At 35.0% G+C, this 19227-nt stretch overlaps 1 protein-coding gene across 3 annotated transcripts in view; it reads left to right on the top strand.

Annotated features, from left to right (window-relative positions):
* Window positions 1-19227, top strand: part of IFT80 (intraflagellar transport 80) — a 147354-nt gene that overhangs the window by 72916 nt on the left and 55211 nt on the right. For all 3 annotated transcript variants that reach the window (XM_057545810.1, XM_057545808.1, XM_057545809.1), the window contains 3 exons: window positions 7411-7529; window positions 11292-11366; window positions 14633-14796. In XM_057545810.1, the coding sequence (XP_057401793.1) occupies window positions 7411-7529; window positions 11292-11366; window positions 14633-14796 (358 nt within the window). The remainder of the gene's footprint in view (window positions 1-7410; window positions 7530-11291; window positions 11367-14632; window positions 14797-19227) is intronic.

Here is a 19227-nt window from a genome sequence, read left to right as displayed (position 1 = left end):
CAGTTACCAGAAACCTGTACTTGTCAGAGTCTTTTCCATGAATTCCTTGAAGATGAAACCCTTTTATAGGAACATATTTGCAAAAACATCACAGTACACCCACTGGCGTGGGTAGATAAACTGGTGTTTACCTAATCCAAATTGTCTTTATACTTAAAATAATGTTTGCAAATAATCTTTCAAAATTTTAGGACAAGAATAGTATTTTTATTTTTGTAAAGGGGTCTTACTCTCTCAGTGATTATAAGACATTTGTATTGCATTTTTGCTAAGCTATGTCTATTCATAGTTTTTTCTTAGAACAATTTCATTTATTTATTCAATGCCCTACTTGCCAGGCATTGAGCTAGGCAATGGGAAGTACAGCTGTGAATAAGACAGGTTTGGTTCCTGTTCTTGTGGGACCTCCTAGATTAATATGTTGAAATCTTTTGTTTTTTTCATAAGTTCATCTCAAATTGATTGAATGAAGGTAAAGAATAAAGAAACAAAAGAAATTTATTGGTCCATGTGAAGTCAAGAGATGGGACTTATGAGACTGTGTTGGATCCAGAGGCTTAAATAAGGTCAACAGGAGTTCCATCATATCTCTTCCTCAGCGGTCCTTTTTTCTGTATTGGCTTCATCTTCACAAATGCTGTCTCTCTTTTGCGGCCTTGGTAGCTCCAGGCTTACATTCTTCCAACTTCAAGTACAACAGAAAGAGTGCTTTCCCCTCCAGCCCCTTAGTAATTCCAGCAGAAGTCTCAGCATTGGATCTCATGTGCCAAGTCTGGGTCAAGTATGTTTCGTTGGGAGGTGGAGGGAATGATGAGTCAACCCCATCTAAACCACTTAGTCACTTAGAATAATGGGGGGAATGGTTTCCCAAAGGAAAACCAAAGCATATTTACCAGAAAAGATAGCATTTGATTCTGGGCAGACAGAAACCAACAGATATCCACTAGAGTCTATCTTTTTTGGCTGTTTAGCAACCATAACTGTATTAGTTATATCGATGGCTGCGTAATAAATCACCCGAAAACTTAGTGACTTAAAACAGCAACATTTATTATCTCTCAGTTTCTGTGGGTCAAGAATCCAGGCATGGCTTAGCTGGGGTTTCTGGCTCATAGTTTCTCACAAGGCTGCAATCAAGGTGTAGGCCAGGGCTTAGTGGCACCTGAAGGCTCAACTGGGGAGGATTTGCTTCCAAGCTCGCTGATAAGGTTGTTGGCAAGATTCCATTTATCAACGTCTGTTGAATTGAGGGCAGTTGACTGGAGGCCACCCTCAGTTCCTTGCATGTAGCCTCTTCACAGGGCAGCTCACAAGTTGGCAGCTTTGTCAGAGCAGTTACAAAGGGCACAGAGAGTGTGAGCAAGACATAAGTCACAGTTTTTTATAACCTGAACTCAGAAGTGTCATCTCATCACTTTAGCCTTTTTCTGTTCACTGGAAGCAAGCTACAAGGTCCAGTCTACACACAAGTGGAGAGACTTACATAAGGATGTGAATACGAGGACATAGAAATCACTAATCCCCTTACAATCTACTCACCACGCATACTTTCCCTTATTCACATGTATGTATAATTCAGAAATGCACTACTTAACTTTGCAGCTATTCTATATGCAACTGAAAACAAACCCATCCCCTCTCTAAAAGATGATAACCTAGACTAATCCAGTCATTCCAGCTCCAACTCTCTGGTCTGGAAAACTATAAATAAATGCGAATTTTAATTATTCTCCTCTCCCCCATATTCCCAGTTTATAATGACGAAGGGAAAACAGGGCAGCTGCAATGAAAACAATTTGGAAAATGGGAGAAGGGAAAACAACGCACTGTGATTACCAGGTTCCTAGCAAAAACCCAGCTGGCCAGGAATATCTTGAGAACTCTTTTTCTTAGCAATAAGGTTAGTTGCTTGGTTAATTTGGCAACTCTAGATTGCCTTTCTGGGAAGATTTCCCACTTGGGAGGATTGCCTTTCTGGGGTCCGTACATTTTAGCAGCCCACTTAACGTTGTTGTGAGGTGGGGCCACAGATTGCTATAGGGACAACGGTCACAACTTTTTGTTTGCCTGGTTTAGAGTTTTACAGTTTTCTCAGAAGCTTGGTAGACTTGGTTGATTTGTGTTTTGTTAACTCAGAAACCAGAGATCATGTTGAGTCCTAATTATTAAATCTAGACCTTGACCTGGCAGTTGCTACCTGGCAATAGGCTTCATTGCCCGACCTGTCTCTCTGGACCTCAGCTTTTATATGATACAGTAACCTAGAGTGAGACGGTTTCTTAAGTTGTCCCTTGTCTCCAGGCTGAATCCCAGTGGATGATTCTCTCCAAAAGGGATAGTTGATGTCTTTGCTGGGAGGAAGTGCCTAGGAGGGAGAGGGTACAGGTGGAGGAGATGAGGCATTCCTCAGGTCTCAAGTTTACCATTTTCTCTTTCCTGCTTCTCTCACTTTAGCATGGGGCACAGCTTTGGCTTTTAATCGTTGCCATAGTTCAAGATTATTTGATTCTTAGTCACTCTATCTCCTGTAAAGATAAGAGTTAAAGAAAGAGTGATTTTGATGATTAAATGAGATAATGTATGTAAAACAAAGATAAATGGTAACTATTGCTATGGCTATATCTATGTTTAGGATTAAATGAGTATTTGGAAATGTGGAAACAGAATTTTTGGACTTATGTCAGTCTGAGAAGTCTAAATATTGTGGTCAGATAGAAGTATTAGGTGATACAAGTATGAACAGGTTAGTCCTGAAGCTGCCCTGAATTGAACAGAGTAAATGGGTGCATTTTAAAATTCAGCACAGGGCATTTCTGATGTTGGATTCACCATAGCTTTGAAATTATAACAGCAATTATCATTGGGTCTTTTGTTTATTATCATGGCCAGGATGTTTTATTCCTGTTCTAGTGTTCCAGATTCACAAAAAAGAGAATTCCCCCATGTGAAGCTTTAGGCCAATATGAATTTTAAGAAGTCTGCCTATAATTTGAGTAATGACAGAGGATTATACATCGGATTTTTTAAATATTGAATTTTCCTAAACCTGTGTTAACAGCCAGTTTATCTCACTGGGTATCATGTTGCTATAAAGAAACGACCATATAACTTCCTTTAGAAAATTCTATTTCATTCCATTAGCTTTAAAATGCTTCTGGGAGAGGATGGCATTTAGGACCTCTTAAAAAGTCTCTGGCAGCTCAGACTTCTGGTGAAAATGGTATCATAAGTTCATACTTGGAAGGATGAGACATACATTTGGCTCTAAAGAGATCAATAATTTATGAAGTATATTTTTAAAAGAGACTTATCTGGACTCAAAAATAGGATAAACATCTCTGTGGACCAGAAATGGAACAAAAATGCAGAGTGTGGAGGGAAACCTCCAACCTGCTTGACTCCTGGTCCAGAAGCAGGGAGGCAAAGGCAACGCAGAGAGGGGCTCCTATAGGCTGATGGACCTGAAAGGACTCGAAGTGAGACAAGTGGCCTGATCCAGTCTCTGTCTGAAATCAGAGCATGGGGTCTGTGGGGTAGCTCCCTTCTCCCCTCCCTGAAAGAAAAACCTAGAACAGCCTAGGATTTAAAGAGAGACTCACAGGGTCACCACCTACAGTCATGGTTTGCTCAATTCTAGGGGGCCCATCACTTAGACCTAGAGTTGTGCAGTGCACAACCTGCAGCATATACCTGTGGCCTTGCAGACAGAGCTCAGCCCTATCACTGAAAGTACACTTCACATTTTTATTCTAAGTAAAAAACCTGCTGACTCCTGAGACCAGTGTTTCTCCTACAGCCTTCTTAAGTAGAGGTGTTTTTCTTCTTGATGCCAAGTATTACCGGGTCTGGGGGTCGGGTAGTTGTCTCCTTACCCCTCATTGCTAATTCCAGACCACAATAACTTCTTCTTCCCTAAAGAACTCCAGCTCCTTTGAGGCACCTGCCATTGGACTACTCCCCTTTTGCAGTCATTTCCCCCACTCTTCGAAGAGTGAAGCAAACATATCAGTGTCTTTTTCTTTACCACTAGTCCTGGCAACACTCTTTTTTTTTAAGACTTAAAAAAAAAGTTTAAAAGATAGGAACTATTTTTATTTTAACGTAATCATAGTGATATTTCACATTTCTCCAGTTGTCTCCTAAGTCTGTCTACAGTAACAGGTCCCATTTCTCCAATTACTTTCTCTCTCTATATATATATATTTTAACATCTTTATTGAAGTATAATTGCTTTACAATGGTGTGTTAGTTTCTGCTGTATAACGAAGTGAATCAGCTATATGTATACATATATCCCCATATCTCCTCACTCTTGCATCTCCCTCCCACCCTCCCTATCCCACCCCTCTAGGTGGTCACAAAGCACCAAGCTGATCTCCCTGCGCTATGCGGCTGCTTCCCACTAGCTATCTATTTTACATTTGGTAGTGTGTATATGTCAATGCTACTCTCTCACTTCGTCCCAGCTTACCCTTCCCCCTCCCTGTGTCCTCAAGTCCATTCTCTACATCTGTGTCTTTATTCCTGTCCGGCCCCTAGGTTCTTCAGAACCATTTTTTTTTTTTAGATTCCATATATATGTGCTAGCATACGGTATTTGTTTTTCTCTTTCTGACTTACTTCACTCTGTATGACAGACTCTAGGTCCATCCACCTCACTACAAATAACTCAATTTTGTTTCTTTTTATGGCTGAGTAATATTCCATTGTATATATGTGCCACATCTTCTTTATCCATTCATCTGTCGAATGACTCTTAGGTTGCTTCCATGTCCTGGAGATTGTAAATAGAGCTGCAATGAACATTGTGGTACATGTCAATATATATTTTTATAGTTGGTTGGTTTGGGTCAGGAACAAAGTCCCATATTGCATTTAATTTGTCTCTTCAATCTTTTAAAATCTGGAACAATTCCTCCTCCTTATTTATTTATTTATTTGTTTGTTTACAAAACCAGGTCATTTGTTCTGTTGAATTTCCCACATTTTCCTGTTTGCATCCCTGTGGTATGATTACATTTAACATGTACATCTAGCCCCCGTATTTCCTGTAGACTGGTTATTAGATATAGAGCCTTGATAAATATAAAGAATACTTTGTGGGTGATGCTGTACACTTCCTGTTGCGAGACACATGTCTGCTTATCTCTCTTTTAATAATGATGAGATTTATCAGTGTGTTCAGGTGTTATAAGTCTGATTCATATGTCATATAGTTTCCCATTAGGCTTTTACTTTAATATTTTTAGCAGCCATGGATGGTACTTGTTTAGAACCATGTTTCATCAGGAGTTGCATCTTGTAATTCTATCATTCCTTCTGCATTTATTAGCTAGAATTCTTCTGTAAAAGACTTTGCCTAATCAACTATTTGTTACTCTGAAGTGAGACAAATTCTGAATTATTTTCCTTTATTTACCAGTTTTCAAATAGCGAATTGATTTCCTGGTATGCCCAATGAGTTTCTTTGTTGTTGTTGTTGATGTTATCATTATAAACTTGCAGATTTTAACATTTTTGATATATTTCAATCCATTGCAGTCATTATTCTTTCTAATGCTCGAATGGTTCCATCTTTGGCCATTTGACTCCCGTGTTCTTTTGAGATGATTTCAACAGCTTGCTTGCATTTCTGACAAGATGTTCCAGGTGTCTTATATTGATACATTTCCTGTCCCAGACTTGAAATCCACCATTTTTCCAAGAAGGCCTTGTTCCTTTTGTAGGGGAATGTTATTTAGACATCACGATCCAGGTTCTAGGTGTGCTCATTGCTATTGGTTTGATCATTACTTCTAGATAAAATGTATTTGTTTTTGACAGATAAAAATATATCATGAGTGTATACTGAGGTTTCAAGTTCAGAATTCAAGATTATGGAATTTTACTCTTGATTTTTTTATTTGCAGTTCTTTTCTTTTACAAGAAAATTTTTGTTCTTAAAGACATTAATATATCCTAGAATATATCCTAAAATATAGTTTAAAATAACAATCTCAATATTATTCTAATAATATATTATTGAATACTGTTTTACATTTTTTGTTTTTTTAATATAAATAAATCCATATATCTTCATATCCTTCCCTTTATAAGATAAAAGGTATAATACTATACACACTGTTTTGCATCTTGCCTTTTTTTGTTTTACAATATATCGTGGAGGTTGCTCCATAGATCTTACTCAGTCCTTTTTATAGCTGTATATTATTCTGTTTTGTGAATGTAGTTTATTCAACCTATCCCCTGTTGATAGATATTTGGGCTGTTTCCAGTCTTTTGCTGTTACCAATAGTGCTGTATGTAGTAATAGCCTGTGTATATGTTATTTCATAGTATTGCTTGTTTATTTTGGTATAGAATTCTAGAAGTAAGATTGCTGGGTCAAGGATTATATGTGTATATAATTCTGCTATCTCTTGTCATGGCGATAATAGTTTGGTGGGGATAGGAGTTGGGGAACAGGTAATAAAAATGTAATATGCCTTGTAGGTATATTTGAAGAAGTACTTAGAAGAAGTTTGACTTTATCTTCCTCTTTTTCCTTCCATACCCTTTTATTCTTCATTAATACTATAATTGTCATGTTAATTTAGAAAGATGATAACATTTTGAGGGCAATTTAAAGAAACACTAACTTCTAAGTACAATTAATCTCTTTTTCTCTAATTTTCACCTCTTACTATAATGTATTACCCATTCTGGTAATACATAAAAACTTCAAAAAACTTTAAAAAATAAAAACTTTATCAGTTAACAAACTTTTATAGTAATTTTGACTATCATAGGCAAGTCGCCATTAGTTAGTTGGTGCTTAGCTTTTCTATATATTATCTCTGTGTTTTTATGCATGGAGATACTTTCCACCCCTCTGCGCACCTTGGCTTCTTCACTATGTAGTTGGTTTCTTTACTAACACCTCCTACTCCACTTTTGATTTTTAAAGTTATTATATCTCTTTTCTTAGAACTTAAATTTTAAAGTAAAATCTAACCCTAAAAACCCTAAAAATTTAAAAATATATTTCCTAAATTATTGATCTCTTACTGTTTTGGGCAGAAATCATATAGTCTCTTTCCAGCTCCTATGTGCCATACTCCTTTGACTATATGTCTCACTGTTATAGCAGTTTTCACCTTGTTGCTCCACTGCCACATCGTACAGATTGGCTTTCATGTTAGAAATCTCTATACGTAGATCTTTTTCTACTTATTTCTAAGTTTTCTGTGTCTGTAGTTTTGTTGGTTGATTTTTATACCCAAATCTTATGCCTGGTTCCTATTGAATTCTTCTTCTTTCAATGATTAGATAATCAAGAGTGCATTGAAATTTTTGTGTTTGCTAACTTATCTAATTAAAATTCGATGTATTTTAATGTTGTTTGTTGGTATTTCATTTTCCCTTGTTTAGGTTCGTAACGTTCTTAATGATGCAGTGGATTTACTGGAATTCCGTGATAGAGTCATTAAAGCCTCTTTGAACTATGCACACTTAGTTGTTTCAACATCTCTTCAGTGTTATGTGTTCTCGTAAGCATCTTGCATTTCTTTCAAATCCAGAGTTTTGTCTGTGAGGAGGAAGTTATTTTCAAGCTTTCATATCAACATGGTTTGGTTTAAACTTAACTTTCTCAAAACCTTGCCTATCTTGAACTTACTACCAACCAAGAAGTGATAAAAAGTAAGCTATGAGTAAGGAAAGTAGATCTAATAAAGTTTGTGCATCAACGGTTAATAATCACTTTTATAATACAAAATACCTTCTCTGAGATAGTGTTTACTCTTACTTTACTCATAGCTCTAAGGACTTCAGTATAATTTGATTTCAAAGCCCAGAGAAGGTTAGGAGCATCTGATAAATGATGGGAAAAGGAACCACCTAACCACTGGCAGGGGGGACAGCTAGCAGCCTGACAGCAGGCTGAAAGATGTTCAGTAAGGACACAAGGAGGTGTTCAGGCTTAATATCATAGTCCAGGGTAATCATAAATGTTCATATTGATAATCCAGAGTTGTCCAGAAATGATGAAAGAAAATATGTTCAGTATACTTTGTATTAAAAAGCAGGAAGTGACTCAATACATCCAAGAAACTTGCACCTAAAACTTTAAAAACTTACTTGGTATTTTTATGTAACTCAGTGTGTGCTGATAAATATTGAACTGGCTTTCTGGAAACCAACCAACCAACCAAACAACCTGATTTGCAGTGTTAGCTCATTTCTATTATATAAATACTTCTACCATGGCCGATTTCAAACTACCAATATGATGTCACAGAATTAAGAAGAGATGCACGGTGGCAAACCATTATATAGAATTGCCATCATATAGATAACAATAGGTGTAAATAATCTCAAGTGCATAGATAATAGTAAAATGTAATAAAATAATCTGGAAGTGATCAGTTTGAGTATTATCTTTGTTTTGAATATAATTTGCTTAATTATGTTTATATATTTTAATTTTAAATAATGGCTTTATCTAACAGTTGGCTTGCAAAATTCCTGAAAATATAACAATCGGTACAAACTAGCTCTAGTTTGCCACCAGTTGATTTCTCAAATATCCAGAAAACTCAAGGAACCACTATGACACTTTCAAGAGTTGTGAATAAAGATTTTTTTTTTACATTTTGTGCTTATATTTATAGCATTGTGTGGTTATACTTTAATCATTGAATAGAAAATTGAGGGTAGAGTATGTATGTGTCTTATTCACCACTGTATACCCAGTACATGTAGTAAGTACTTAAATAAATAAATATTTTGGGATGAATAAATGAATTGAAAAACATAAAGTGTACTGTTGTCTTGGTAAGCTAAAGCTCAGTAATACACAACACAAAGGTATCCTAAAATTTAATTAACAGTATCAGTTGCTACAAGTATATATTACAAATTGTCACTCACTTATGTGTAAATCTGCTACTAATTAGAATCTGCAACTTAAAATAACAGCCAAGCCTGGAGTAATGAAATGGGAGAAACAAAGGAGAAAGGGGATAAAGAAATAAGCAGCTCAATTTTACATGAAAATGTTTTTCTTACGTGAAAGAGAAGGGAGGCTTTGGGTAAAGTCAAGAAAGCTACAAAGTTAAACCATTGAGGTATAGGAAAGGGACTATAGAATATGAGGAAATCTCACAATCACTTAGTGCACATGGGTTTTGAATAATTTTCACAGGGTTGAGGAAAACAGAGAAGATTTCCTCAGTTTAGGGTTTGATTGAAGAAAGGTGGGGCTCTTAACTGCCCTAAACGAGGGACTTATTCTACTAATTTTAATGGCAAGGACATAATGTTTGAATCTGTAGGATTGGTATCATTATGTGTTACTTGTATAAGAGAGGTTGCTTTTTAAAATATTTACCAAAAGTTTAGAAGCTGTTATTTAATTTTTTTGTCACTCTACCTTTCTCATACCAGTTAGTATGTGTCAAAATATTAAATTGCTTTTTTTCTTTTCTGATTTAACATTACCTCCCCTCTCTTGTTGTCAAGACATTTATGAAGGTACAAAATATTTATTAAAGTGAAATACCAGGGAGCAGTAGTGGGAATGAAGTAATGCTGAGACCCATCATACTGAAATATAGTTCATTAAATTAAAAATACCTAGTATTTTAGATAATAACAACTATTATTTACTGAGCACTATTATACTATCTTTTATGTTCATGATCTAATTTACTCTGTGTGTTGAATATTATTATTATTATTCCCATTTTACAAAATGAAGAAACTAAAGGATGCAGAGGTAATTAAGTAACTTACCCTAGGTGAAATTACTTAACTTCTTTACTAAAGGAAGAGCTGGGATTTGAATCCAAGTTCCTAATAACTGTTGCCCCTTTTTTAGTAATAAAAATATAATTTTAAAAACAAACATGCAAGGCATATACTGGTTTATATGAAAAGAAGTTCCAGACAAAGAAAATCATATATGAGCATTCTATGTTAAATTTTCATTTGATTTTTCAAATAGTTGTATAGAAAATTCTCTTGTTCTGATTTAGGGAGTTTATATTTCCATGTCGTATATATATATTTCAGTTGTCATAAATCTCAGATATTTTGTAAGGGGACATTAAAAAAACCTCATACTCACTATTTGTATCAGCTCTCTTGACAAAGAATGAAGGTTAATTCTGATGACTGCATAAATGAGCATGCTGTGATATTTTTTCTAAAGTACAAAAGTACATAGCTTTATCATACCTGTGAACCTCAGACTTACTAATTATCAGTAGTGATTTACTCACTGTTTGGCTTTATGCATGCATTTACTTATTGAAATGGGTATCAGGCTCTGCATTAGCCAAGATTAATTTCCCCTAATTTACTGCAAGCTTCCCCTTCCCGCCATCTCCTGGATCAATATGAGATTTAATCTGAGTTAAAGAACTGGTTCTATGAAAGTAATTGAGAGAAATTCAGAATATATAGGAGTAATAAAACATTTTAAACTATGAAATACCTTTGATTATTTGGGGATGGGTTTTTCAGTTTGTAAATGTTCTCTCCACCCATCCTTATCTTTGAATCATATTACATCATAAAAATCATAGGAGTTATTTTTTCATTCATTCATCTGTTTATTCAATAAGCATAGTCATAGCTTACATTAATACAGTATTTTACAGTTTACAGAATGTTTCACAGAAATCTTCATTCAGCTCAACATTTACATTGGGAGACCTGCAGGAAAAATTGTTCATCATGTTATTGTTATTATAGTTTTTGTTTGTTCAGTATCTGCTATGCAGTAGGCAGTTAGCTAGATGCTTTAGTTAAGTCATCATTATCTCCATTTTAAAAATAAGAAAACTGTTCTTTAGGTCAAGCTTATTAAGATCATACGGCCGACAGGTGGTGAAACCAGATTTCTACTCCTGATTTGTCTAGCCAAAACCCCATCCTCTTTTCACTATACGATGCTGCTATTATTTTTCAAAAGAGAAACATTAGATGACATGCCCAATCACAGAGCTAATAAATGACAGAACTTGAACTTATGATTCCTCAATTCGCATCTTGTGGCTCCTAGAATAAACATTTATTGAGTACTTACTATGTGCTAGGTGCTAGGGACACAGAGTCCGCTTTCTAGTCAGGGATACAGACATGTTAAGTGAATAATTTCAGAACAATGCACCAAGTGCTGTAATAGAAATATATACAGAGTTACTGTGAAACTAAGGATACTTCATTTTAAATGAGTACCCATCTACTTATTAAAAAGTATTTGGCATTTCAAGTGTTAATAAATATCCATTTTATTTGTCTTTCAGTACGAAGAACTGGAATACACCACTTATATTTGATCTCAAAGAAGGAACTGTTAGTTTAATTCTGCAGGCAGAAAGGTAATTTGTTTATCATGTTTCACTATTGAATTTGGGGTTAAAATATTTTAAACTTCAGGAAAGCACTCTTTAAAGCATGCCATTTACAGAATGGTACATTTATTACTTGGAATCAATCTGTTTCTACTATTTATTTTAAAAGAAAAAAAAAGTAAGAAAATAAGCTCTTAGATCAGTGGTTCTGAAACATTTTGGTCTCAGAATTTCTTTACATTCTTAAAAAGTTATTGAGGGCTATATGTGGGTTATATATATTGACATTTACTATACTAGAAATTAAAATTGAGAGATTTAAAAGGTCTTAATTTATTTAAAAATGATGAGAATAAACTTATTACAAGTAAACATCAGAGTAATGATGAGAGAATGAGTGAAACAGGCCAATTACTATAACATGGTTTTGACCCCATTGTTCCTGTATTTTCTATTCTCTTCTGTTTTTGTTTTTAAATACTGGTTGAAACTCATTAATTTTATGAGCTACTACTAGGCTGTGTGATCTGAAGTTTGAAAAACAATATTCTCTACCAAGACTTTGTGTATACAGGACTAAGAAACTCTGGGGCAATTAACTGGAGTAAAGTAGGAGTAGCTATTACTCAGGAACCCACACTTTTCCATGAAAGTTATCAGTCTGTCAAGTACAGTGATACCCTACTGAATCAGAGATCAGAGTTAGATAACTACAACTCAATAAAACCAGGAATAAAGTATGAAAATATAATCAGCAATTACCTAAGATAGCTACCCATGAAATCTTTTCACTAAAACAATTTACTTTATTCCTCATCCCTTTACTCACCACCTAGGCAGCTCTTAATAGTGTTATTATCAGGTTTTCTAGCCCATAGTCTTTTTTTTTTAAATAAATAAATTTATTTATTTATTTTTTTATGGCAGTGTTGGGTCTTCGTTGCTGCACGTGGGCTTTCTCTAGTTGTGGCGAGCGGGGGCTACTGTTTGTTGCGGTTCGCAGGCTTCTCATTGTGGTGGCTTCTCTTGTTGTGGAGCACGGGCTCTAGGTGCACAGGCTTCCGTAGTTGTGGCACGTGGGCTTAGTTGTTCCGCGGCATGTGGGATCTTTCTGGACCAGGGCTCGAACCCGTGTCCCCTGCATAGGCAGGCAATTCTTAACCACTCTGCCACCAGGGAAGTCCCCCATAGTCTTTTATAAATAGCATACCAGAAGAGGAATACTGGTGAGTTGTTAGAGGCTGGCACAATGACAGGAAGAAAAGTGACCGCCTGGCAAGGGAGCATGAGAAAACTGAAAGCAGAGAACCGTGTAGCTGAATAGCATAATTATTCTGATGCACCATCAGATTCTCGTGAGTATCAAAGCTATCAGTTACATAGTTACTGAAGAGTATGATCATCATATTGATGACCTTGAGTGATCAAGAAAATAATTGTGTCAAATTTTCTATCAGCTGTTTAATGAAGTTGAACCAGTGATTTATTTATTTATTTCTGAAATTCTTTTTACTTGAAACAGTTCCAAATAAATTTATGTCTTTATATATTATATATAAATGTATGTTGAATATGCTCTTAATTAGTAAAGGCATATGTTATAATGGCATAAATGATTAAGTAATTAAAGAATATTTTATTTACTGCCCATTTCTGGTCTTATTTGTACATTTAGAAATGTTTACCCCTTGAAACAGTGTTTACTCACAAGGAAGTTAAAGCTTTAGTATCTTGTTTAGAAGAGAAAATGCTTTTAGTACTGAGACAAAGAAAGAATATATACTAATATGATGTGTCACTTGTCAACATTAGCACGTACTGTTTTTGTACACTAATGTGTAAGGGCCAAACCCTTCAATTAAATAAGCTACACACCAATACTCAAGTATTAATTTAATTCAAGTGTACATATTTGGTATTCATTATATACTAACTTTTTGTTTGTTTTAATGTTTATTTTCTATTTGTTTCCATAGCAAAAAAGAACAATTAGCAATTCTTGAATCAAGAAATAGTTCTGGGGAATCCCCTGGAGGTCCAGTGGTTAGGACTCGGTGCTTTCACCACCCAGGGCCCTGTTCAATCCCTGGTTGGGGAACTAAGATCCCACAAGCCACCTGGCATGGCCAAAAAAAAAAAAAAAAAAAAGTTCTGAATCAAGGATATTAAAGTCTTGAACATAAGATTTTAATAAGTAATAATGTGTTCAGCATTGAGGAAACAGGCTCTCCAATATAGCAGTAGTATGAGTGTAAATCAATACAACCTTTCAAGGGGCAGTTTAACAATATATGTTAAATTTTTAAAAGTATATGCCCTTTGATCGAATTATTGCATTTTTAGAAGTTATATTGTACTAAGGAAATAAGTAATGTAAACATAACAGAGATGTGTATATACTTTAGATATTCTTTAAAACAGTGAATAATTTGAAATAAAATAAATGTCCATCAGGAATGAGTTAATTAAGTAAAGTTAAGGTGTGTCCATACTTTGCCATAAGTTATCTCTATGGAAGTAGGAAGATTGCAGGAGATCTTTTGCTTTCTCTGTATTGTTTGAATTATTTTTTGCAATGTTCATAAATTTTGAAAGAAAAAAATAGCAGCCATAAAATATTTACATTTTGACTTAATAAAAAATAAACTATACAGGGCCCTATGCCTTGAATAGAGTGGTCAACACAGCAAATGAACCAAAGTCCCTGATACAAAAAATGTGTTTTTAGATATGAACACATTTACTGATGGTTACCATATTGTTTTAAAGTCAAAACATCTTATTTTAATAAATGCTGGCTCTGATGTTAATTTTTGAGTCATTTTCACTGTTTAGGACTTTAACCAGTATTTAATCTAATTTAGTACTGTAATTTAATTTTAATGATCCTTACCATAATCTTTAACTGTGAAATATGTATTAATACTGTTTCATGAAACAAATAGCATCTGGCATTAAAAAAATCACTGAATTGTAAATTACACGATTTTTTATTGCCATTGTATAGAGATGCTTCTTTAGGAAAGGAAATGAATTACAATTATAATATTAATGGGCCTTTTCATTTTTTCTTCTCCTACCTCCATCAAAAAACAAAAACCTAGAAAACAAACCAAACAACCAATGTTGACTTTTCAGGTTGTTTTTATATTTCATTCTTTATATATTTATGTTTTACTATTGTTTTAATTGTAAGATTTAGATTTTTCCAAAGCATAAACTATTTTCTAATATAAAAATGAAATTATAGTAAACTCCTATTTGAAAATATATTTTTATTCTTTATTTTTTAGACATTTTCTTCTTGTAGATGGTGGTGGTATCTATTTATATTCTTATGAAGGGCGCTTCCTTTCCTCTCCAAAATTTCCTGGAATGAGAACAGATATTCTAAATGCACAGACGGTCTCTCTGAGTAATGATACCATAGCAATAAAAGACAAAGCTGATGAAAAGAGTAAGTGTATTTTTATAATTTTCCATGAAATTTGTTAACACTGTAAAATTTTCATCAATTAACTTTCATTTTCTCATCTATTATTATGTTAACTTTATATGAAAGAATTATGAGCTTCCTAATTTGTCCTAAGTATGAATCAATTAAAGAACTAAAGTTGTCATATTATTCCCACTTGATGGAACAAATAGATATTGTTGCAGCATCAAAGCTTAGTGGTAAGGAATAAATCTTATATATTCAGTAGCTGTTGGTATAGAGTTTGAATTCAAGACTGTGAGTCCTAAAAATGTATGTTAATTTTTAAGTTTATTGATCTTTTAAACTATTTCCTTTTTCTTTATTTAGTAACATAGTAAATATTGTGCTTCATTGTACTATTTATTTTGCTGATATATATTCATATTTTTATGTTTACATATTTTTAAACTAATGAAGTAGAACAAAGTTATGAATAATTTTAAATTTTCATATAAAAATCTAGGCCACATTAGTGTTTATAAATAAATATGAATGTGTCAGGTGTTTTGGAATTCCATAGTAGAGTGAAACCATTTTTTTTAAGGCAATGCTGTATCAGAACATGTATCCAACAAATAGTATTGAGTGCTAACTGTATGCCAAGTACTTTTCTAGAAGTTGAGGATACAATAGTGCATAAGACACACAAATAATCAAACAAATATAGTCAGCTACTGATACGTGCTGTGAAGAAAATTAATGCAGGATGAGGGAATGGAGAATTCTAGATGTGGAGGAGGGGAATGACCATAGGACAAGCAGGTGCAAATGGGAATTGTTGGCACATAAAAGGAACTGCTGGGGGCTTCCCTGGTGGCGCAGTGGTTAAGAATCCGCCTGCCAATGCAGGGGACACAGGTTCGAGCCCTGGTCCAGGAAGATCCCACATGCTGCGGAGCAACTAAGCCCGTGCGCCACAAATACTGAGCCTGCATGCCACAACTACTGAAGCCCACGCGCCTAGAGTCTGTGCTCCACAACAAGAGAAGCCACTGCAATGAGAAGCCTGTGCACTGCAATGAAGAGTAGCCCCTGCTCGCTGCAACTAGAGAAAGGCCTGCATGCTGCCACGAAGACCCAATGCAGCCAAAAATAAATAAATAAATAAATAAAATTAAAAAAAAAAAAAAGGAACTGCTGGACGGCCATGGGACTTAGGTCAACACAAGCAAAGCAGAGAGTGGTAGGAGAAGACAGAGAGATAGATAAGTAGGAGCCAGATCATGTAAAGACTTGGCCATGGTAAAGATGTTGGCATGAGAGAGTGGAGGCAAGCATATTACCCTAGGGTTTTTCCTGGATGAATGAGATGAAAGATGGGGAACGAGGAAGTTTAGAGGAGGTCCACAAACCCAGGGAGTTCTATTTTGGTCATGGTAAGTTTAAATGCTTCTTAGACATCCAAGCAGGGTTGGAGAGGAAACAACAGGATAAAGTCCAGGGCTCAGGAGAGAGTTGGGGACGAGATATAAATGTGGGAGTCATTGGTGTGTAGATGGTGCCACGATACTACATGAAATCACCTAGGAAGTGAGTATAGACAGAGAAGAGGACCAGTGACTGAGCACATCAGTATTTAGAGATGGGTAAAAGGAGGAGGAGCCAATGAGGTAAGAGTGAGAGTGAGATATCCCTAAAGCTAGTGGAAAGGTAGTAAGTAATTGTTATTCTCTGTTAATAAATATTGCTGAACAAACATTGTTCCTTACTGTGACATGTTACAAAAAAAAAAGTCTGACCTGATTGTTAATTTTGTTAGGTCATGCCATGGAAGACCTAATTCAGGAGCTAGAAAACTGTCCCACTTTTTAATTTTCAGTACTTTCAAATAGCATCACCTCTCATACTGGTAGGAAATATAATTCTCCTAAATAGAGCTAGTCTCTTTCTTTACGCCTTAGGCTTTCTCTGAGAGAGGACATTTGGTAATTGTTTTGTTTTTAAAGGACTTCCTTTCTGGCTAAATGAGAAGAAAGAGAATGAAATGAAATACAATAGTATCTAGATAGTGGACAGATTCAAGATGGCTGTGTAATTGTTAACAATAATAATTTGGAAGTCAGATTTTTGTCTTCAGTAAACTTAAATTTGAAAATCCCAGTTATCACTATGAACTTTCTATACTTTTCTTATTCAACACCACATATTTTATTTTTATTTACTTATTTATTTTAAAAAATATTTATTTATCTATTTATTTATTTATTTGGGTTGCACCAGGTCTTAGCTGTGGCAGGCGGGCTCCTTAGTTGCAGCTCCAGGGCTCCTTAGTTGTGGGTCGCCGGCTCCTTAGTTGTGGCATGCGAACTCTTAGTTGTGGCATGCATGTGGGATCTAGTTTCCTGACCAGGGATTGAACCCGGGCCCCCTGCATTGGGAGCTCGGAGTCCTATCCACTGCGCCACCAGTGAAGTCCCAACACCACATATTTTAGATAGAAACTATAATAAAGTATGTATGTTTCCAACTGAATATACCTTATTCTGAATTTTTCTACAGTTAATTCACATCTGAAATGTATTTCATTATTCTTTAATCCTTTCATAATTTATAGAATTTTAGAACCAGAAAGAATTATGAACATTTTTGGAAATACAGATTTACCTGCAAATAAATTATGGTTTACTTACATAAACTTTGATTGTTGAACAAAATAGTCATGTAATTCCATCCTGCCATAAACAGAAAATTTAAAAAACTAAAATGAAATTATTGTAGAACTGATACAAAATGAGAAGGAAAATATTTTCCTTATGTTTAAAGAAACTGGTATTTATTGAAGGCTAGGTACAGGTATATGTTAACAATAGAAAGAACAATTGAAGTACCTGGAATCTTTAACCTGTAAAATTTTCTTTCAAGGGGACCATCCATATATGAAATTAGTGGTTCCTTCCTAACTTGGGAGTTCCTTTACAGGCAGGATTCTTTGTACCAAGCACAGTGCTCTTATAATATAGTAGGTGCTCCATAAATACATGTTAAATGGATTTGACTACCCCTTCCAATGATTGATTAAGTAGTAGAGGTACTGCTTTTGACTTCCTTATTCTCCCCATCCACCTTGCACAGATGCCCTATGATGTTAGTGTGGGTGATTTGAAACAATCAATAGCGGGGAGGAGTATAGCGGGGGAGGAGAAGTCAGAGAGCAGTTACTTATGCTTAGAAGCAACTCTTTCAGCTTCCAGCTCCTTAGTTGTCCTTTCAGCCAGTTTCAGTTACATATTAAAATTAAAATACAGGTTCAGCCTCCCATAGATCAGGGCCACTTACAGTTGTGGAAATTAGATAAGTTCATCCATATACCTTCAGCTCTTTATAATATGTGCAGTCAACAAAAGGATGGAAGGCTTTTATTTTTTTAAAAAGTTAGTTTATATAGCTATGAAAATAACTGGGCTTAGTCACGCCCAAAGCATTTATTAAAATGGAAGCAAAATTTTTCTAATTTTTGATTCTATACTTAATTAAAAATTCTGTGACTATTTTTCTTTTTCACTTCTTTCAGCAAAATTGGTGATTTTAGAACATAATTTATTATGAAGACATGATTCCCTCTGTGAATATAGCCAGTGACCTCAAACTTAACATCCTAAGGTTTACTAACAGCTATAAATCAATATACTAAAAGTGTGATCCTCTGGAATTTAAATATCATGTTATACATATATTAGCATTTTTATGATCTGTATAAATTGTCCAATTTTTTGCTGACTGCACATGTCACTTCTGTCTTTTCAGTTTTGTAATTCTCTGTGTGTGTTCAGTCATATGAAATTACTCTATTTGGGATGAATCTTGAGCTGGAGTAGTTTGGGAATTACTTAAAGAGAATCACCAAAGCACTAACAGTCTTTTTAAAAGAGCAAAGAACAGCTGGCAATACGGCTGTCATTTATGAGACTAGGAGAAGCCTTTGGTGAAACAGAGAAAAGGACAGAGACAATTTTTGTTCCTGGCTTCTTCAATACAGTATCTACTGTAATTTTTACAACTTGGCCTACTCAGAACATCTAACATGGGGTTGGAAACAGAGAGCTTTGAATTATCATTTTTTAGATAATGATTGATGTCATGAAAATAATCCAGGAAAGTATATAGCATGAAAGGTGACCTAAAACAAAACCTAGGAAAAAGGATCACCAAATGAGGAGGAACTAGCAAAAGAGAATTAGGGATGGTCCAAAATAGGAGAGAATCAGGAGAAAACAGTGTTGTTTGTAGCCCACATAAGAGTTTCAAGAAAGAGGATGGTCAGCAGTATCCAGTGCTGCTGGGAGGTGAAGACTAGAAGTAGATTCTTGAAGACTGAAAATAGACTCTTTGATTTGGCAACATAGGGGTCATTGGTGATCCATGCAAGAGCCTTTGCATCAGTGTAGTGAGGTTGAACATCAAGTTGTAATA

The sequence above is a fragment of the Balaenoptera acutorostrata genome, chromosome 4 (genome assembly GCF_949987535.1).
Source record: "Balaenoptera acutorostrata chromosome 4, mBalAcu1.1, whole genome shotgun sequence".
NCBI classification, from domain to species: domain Eukaryota; kingdom Metazoa; phylum Chordata; class Mammalia; order Artiodactyla; family Balaenopteridae; genus Balaenoptera; species Balaenoptera acutorostrata.
This window is presented reverse-complemented; position numbering and strand designations above follow the sequence as displayed.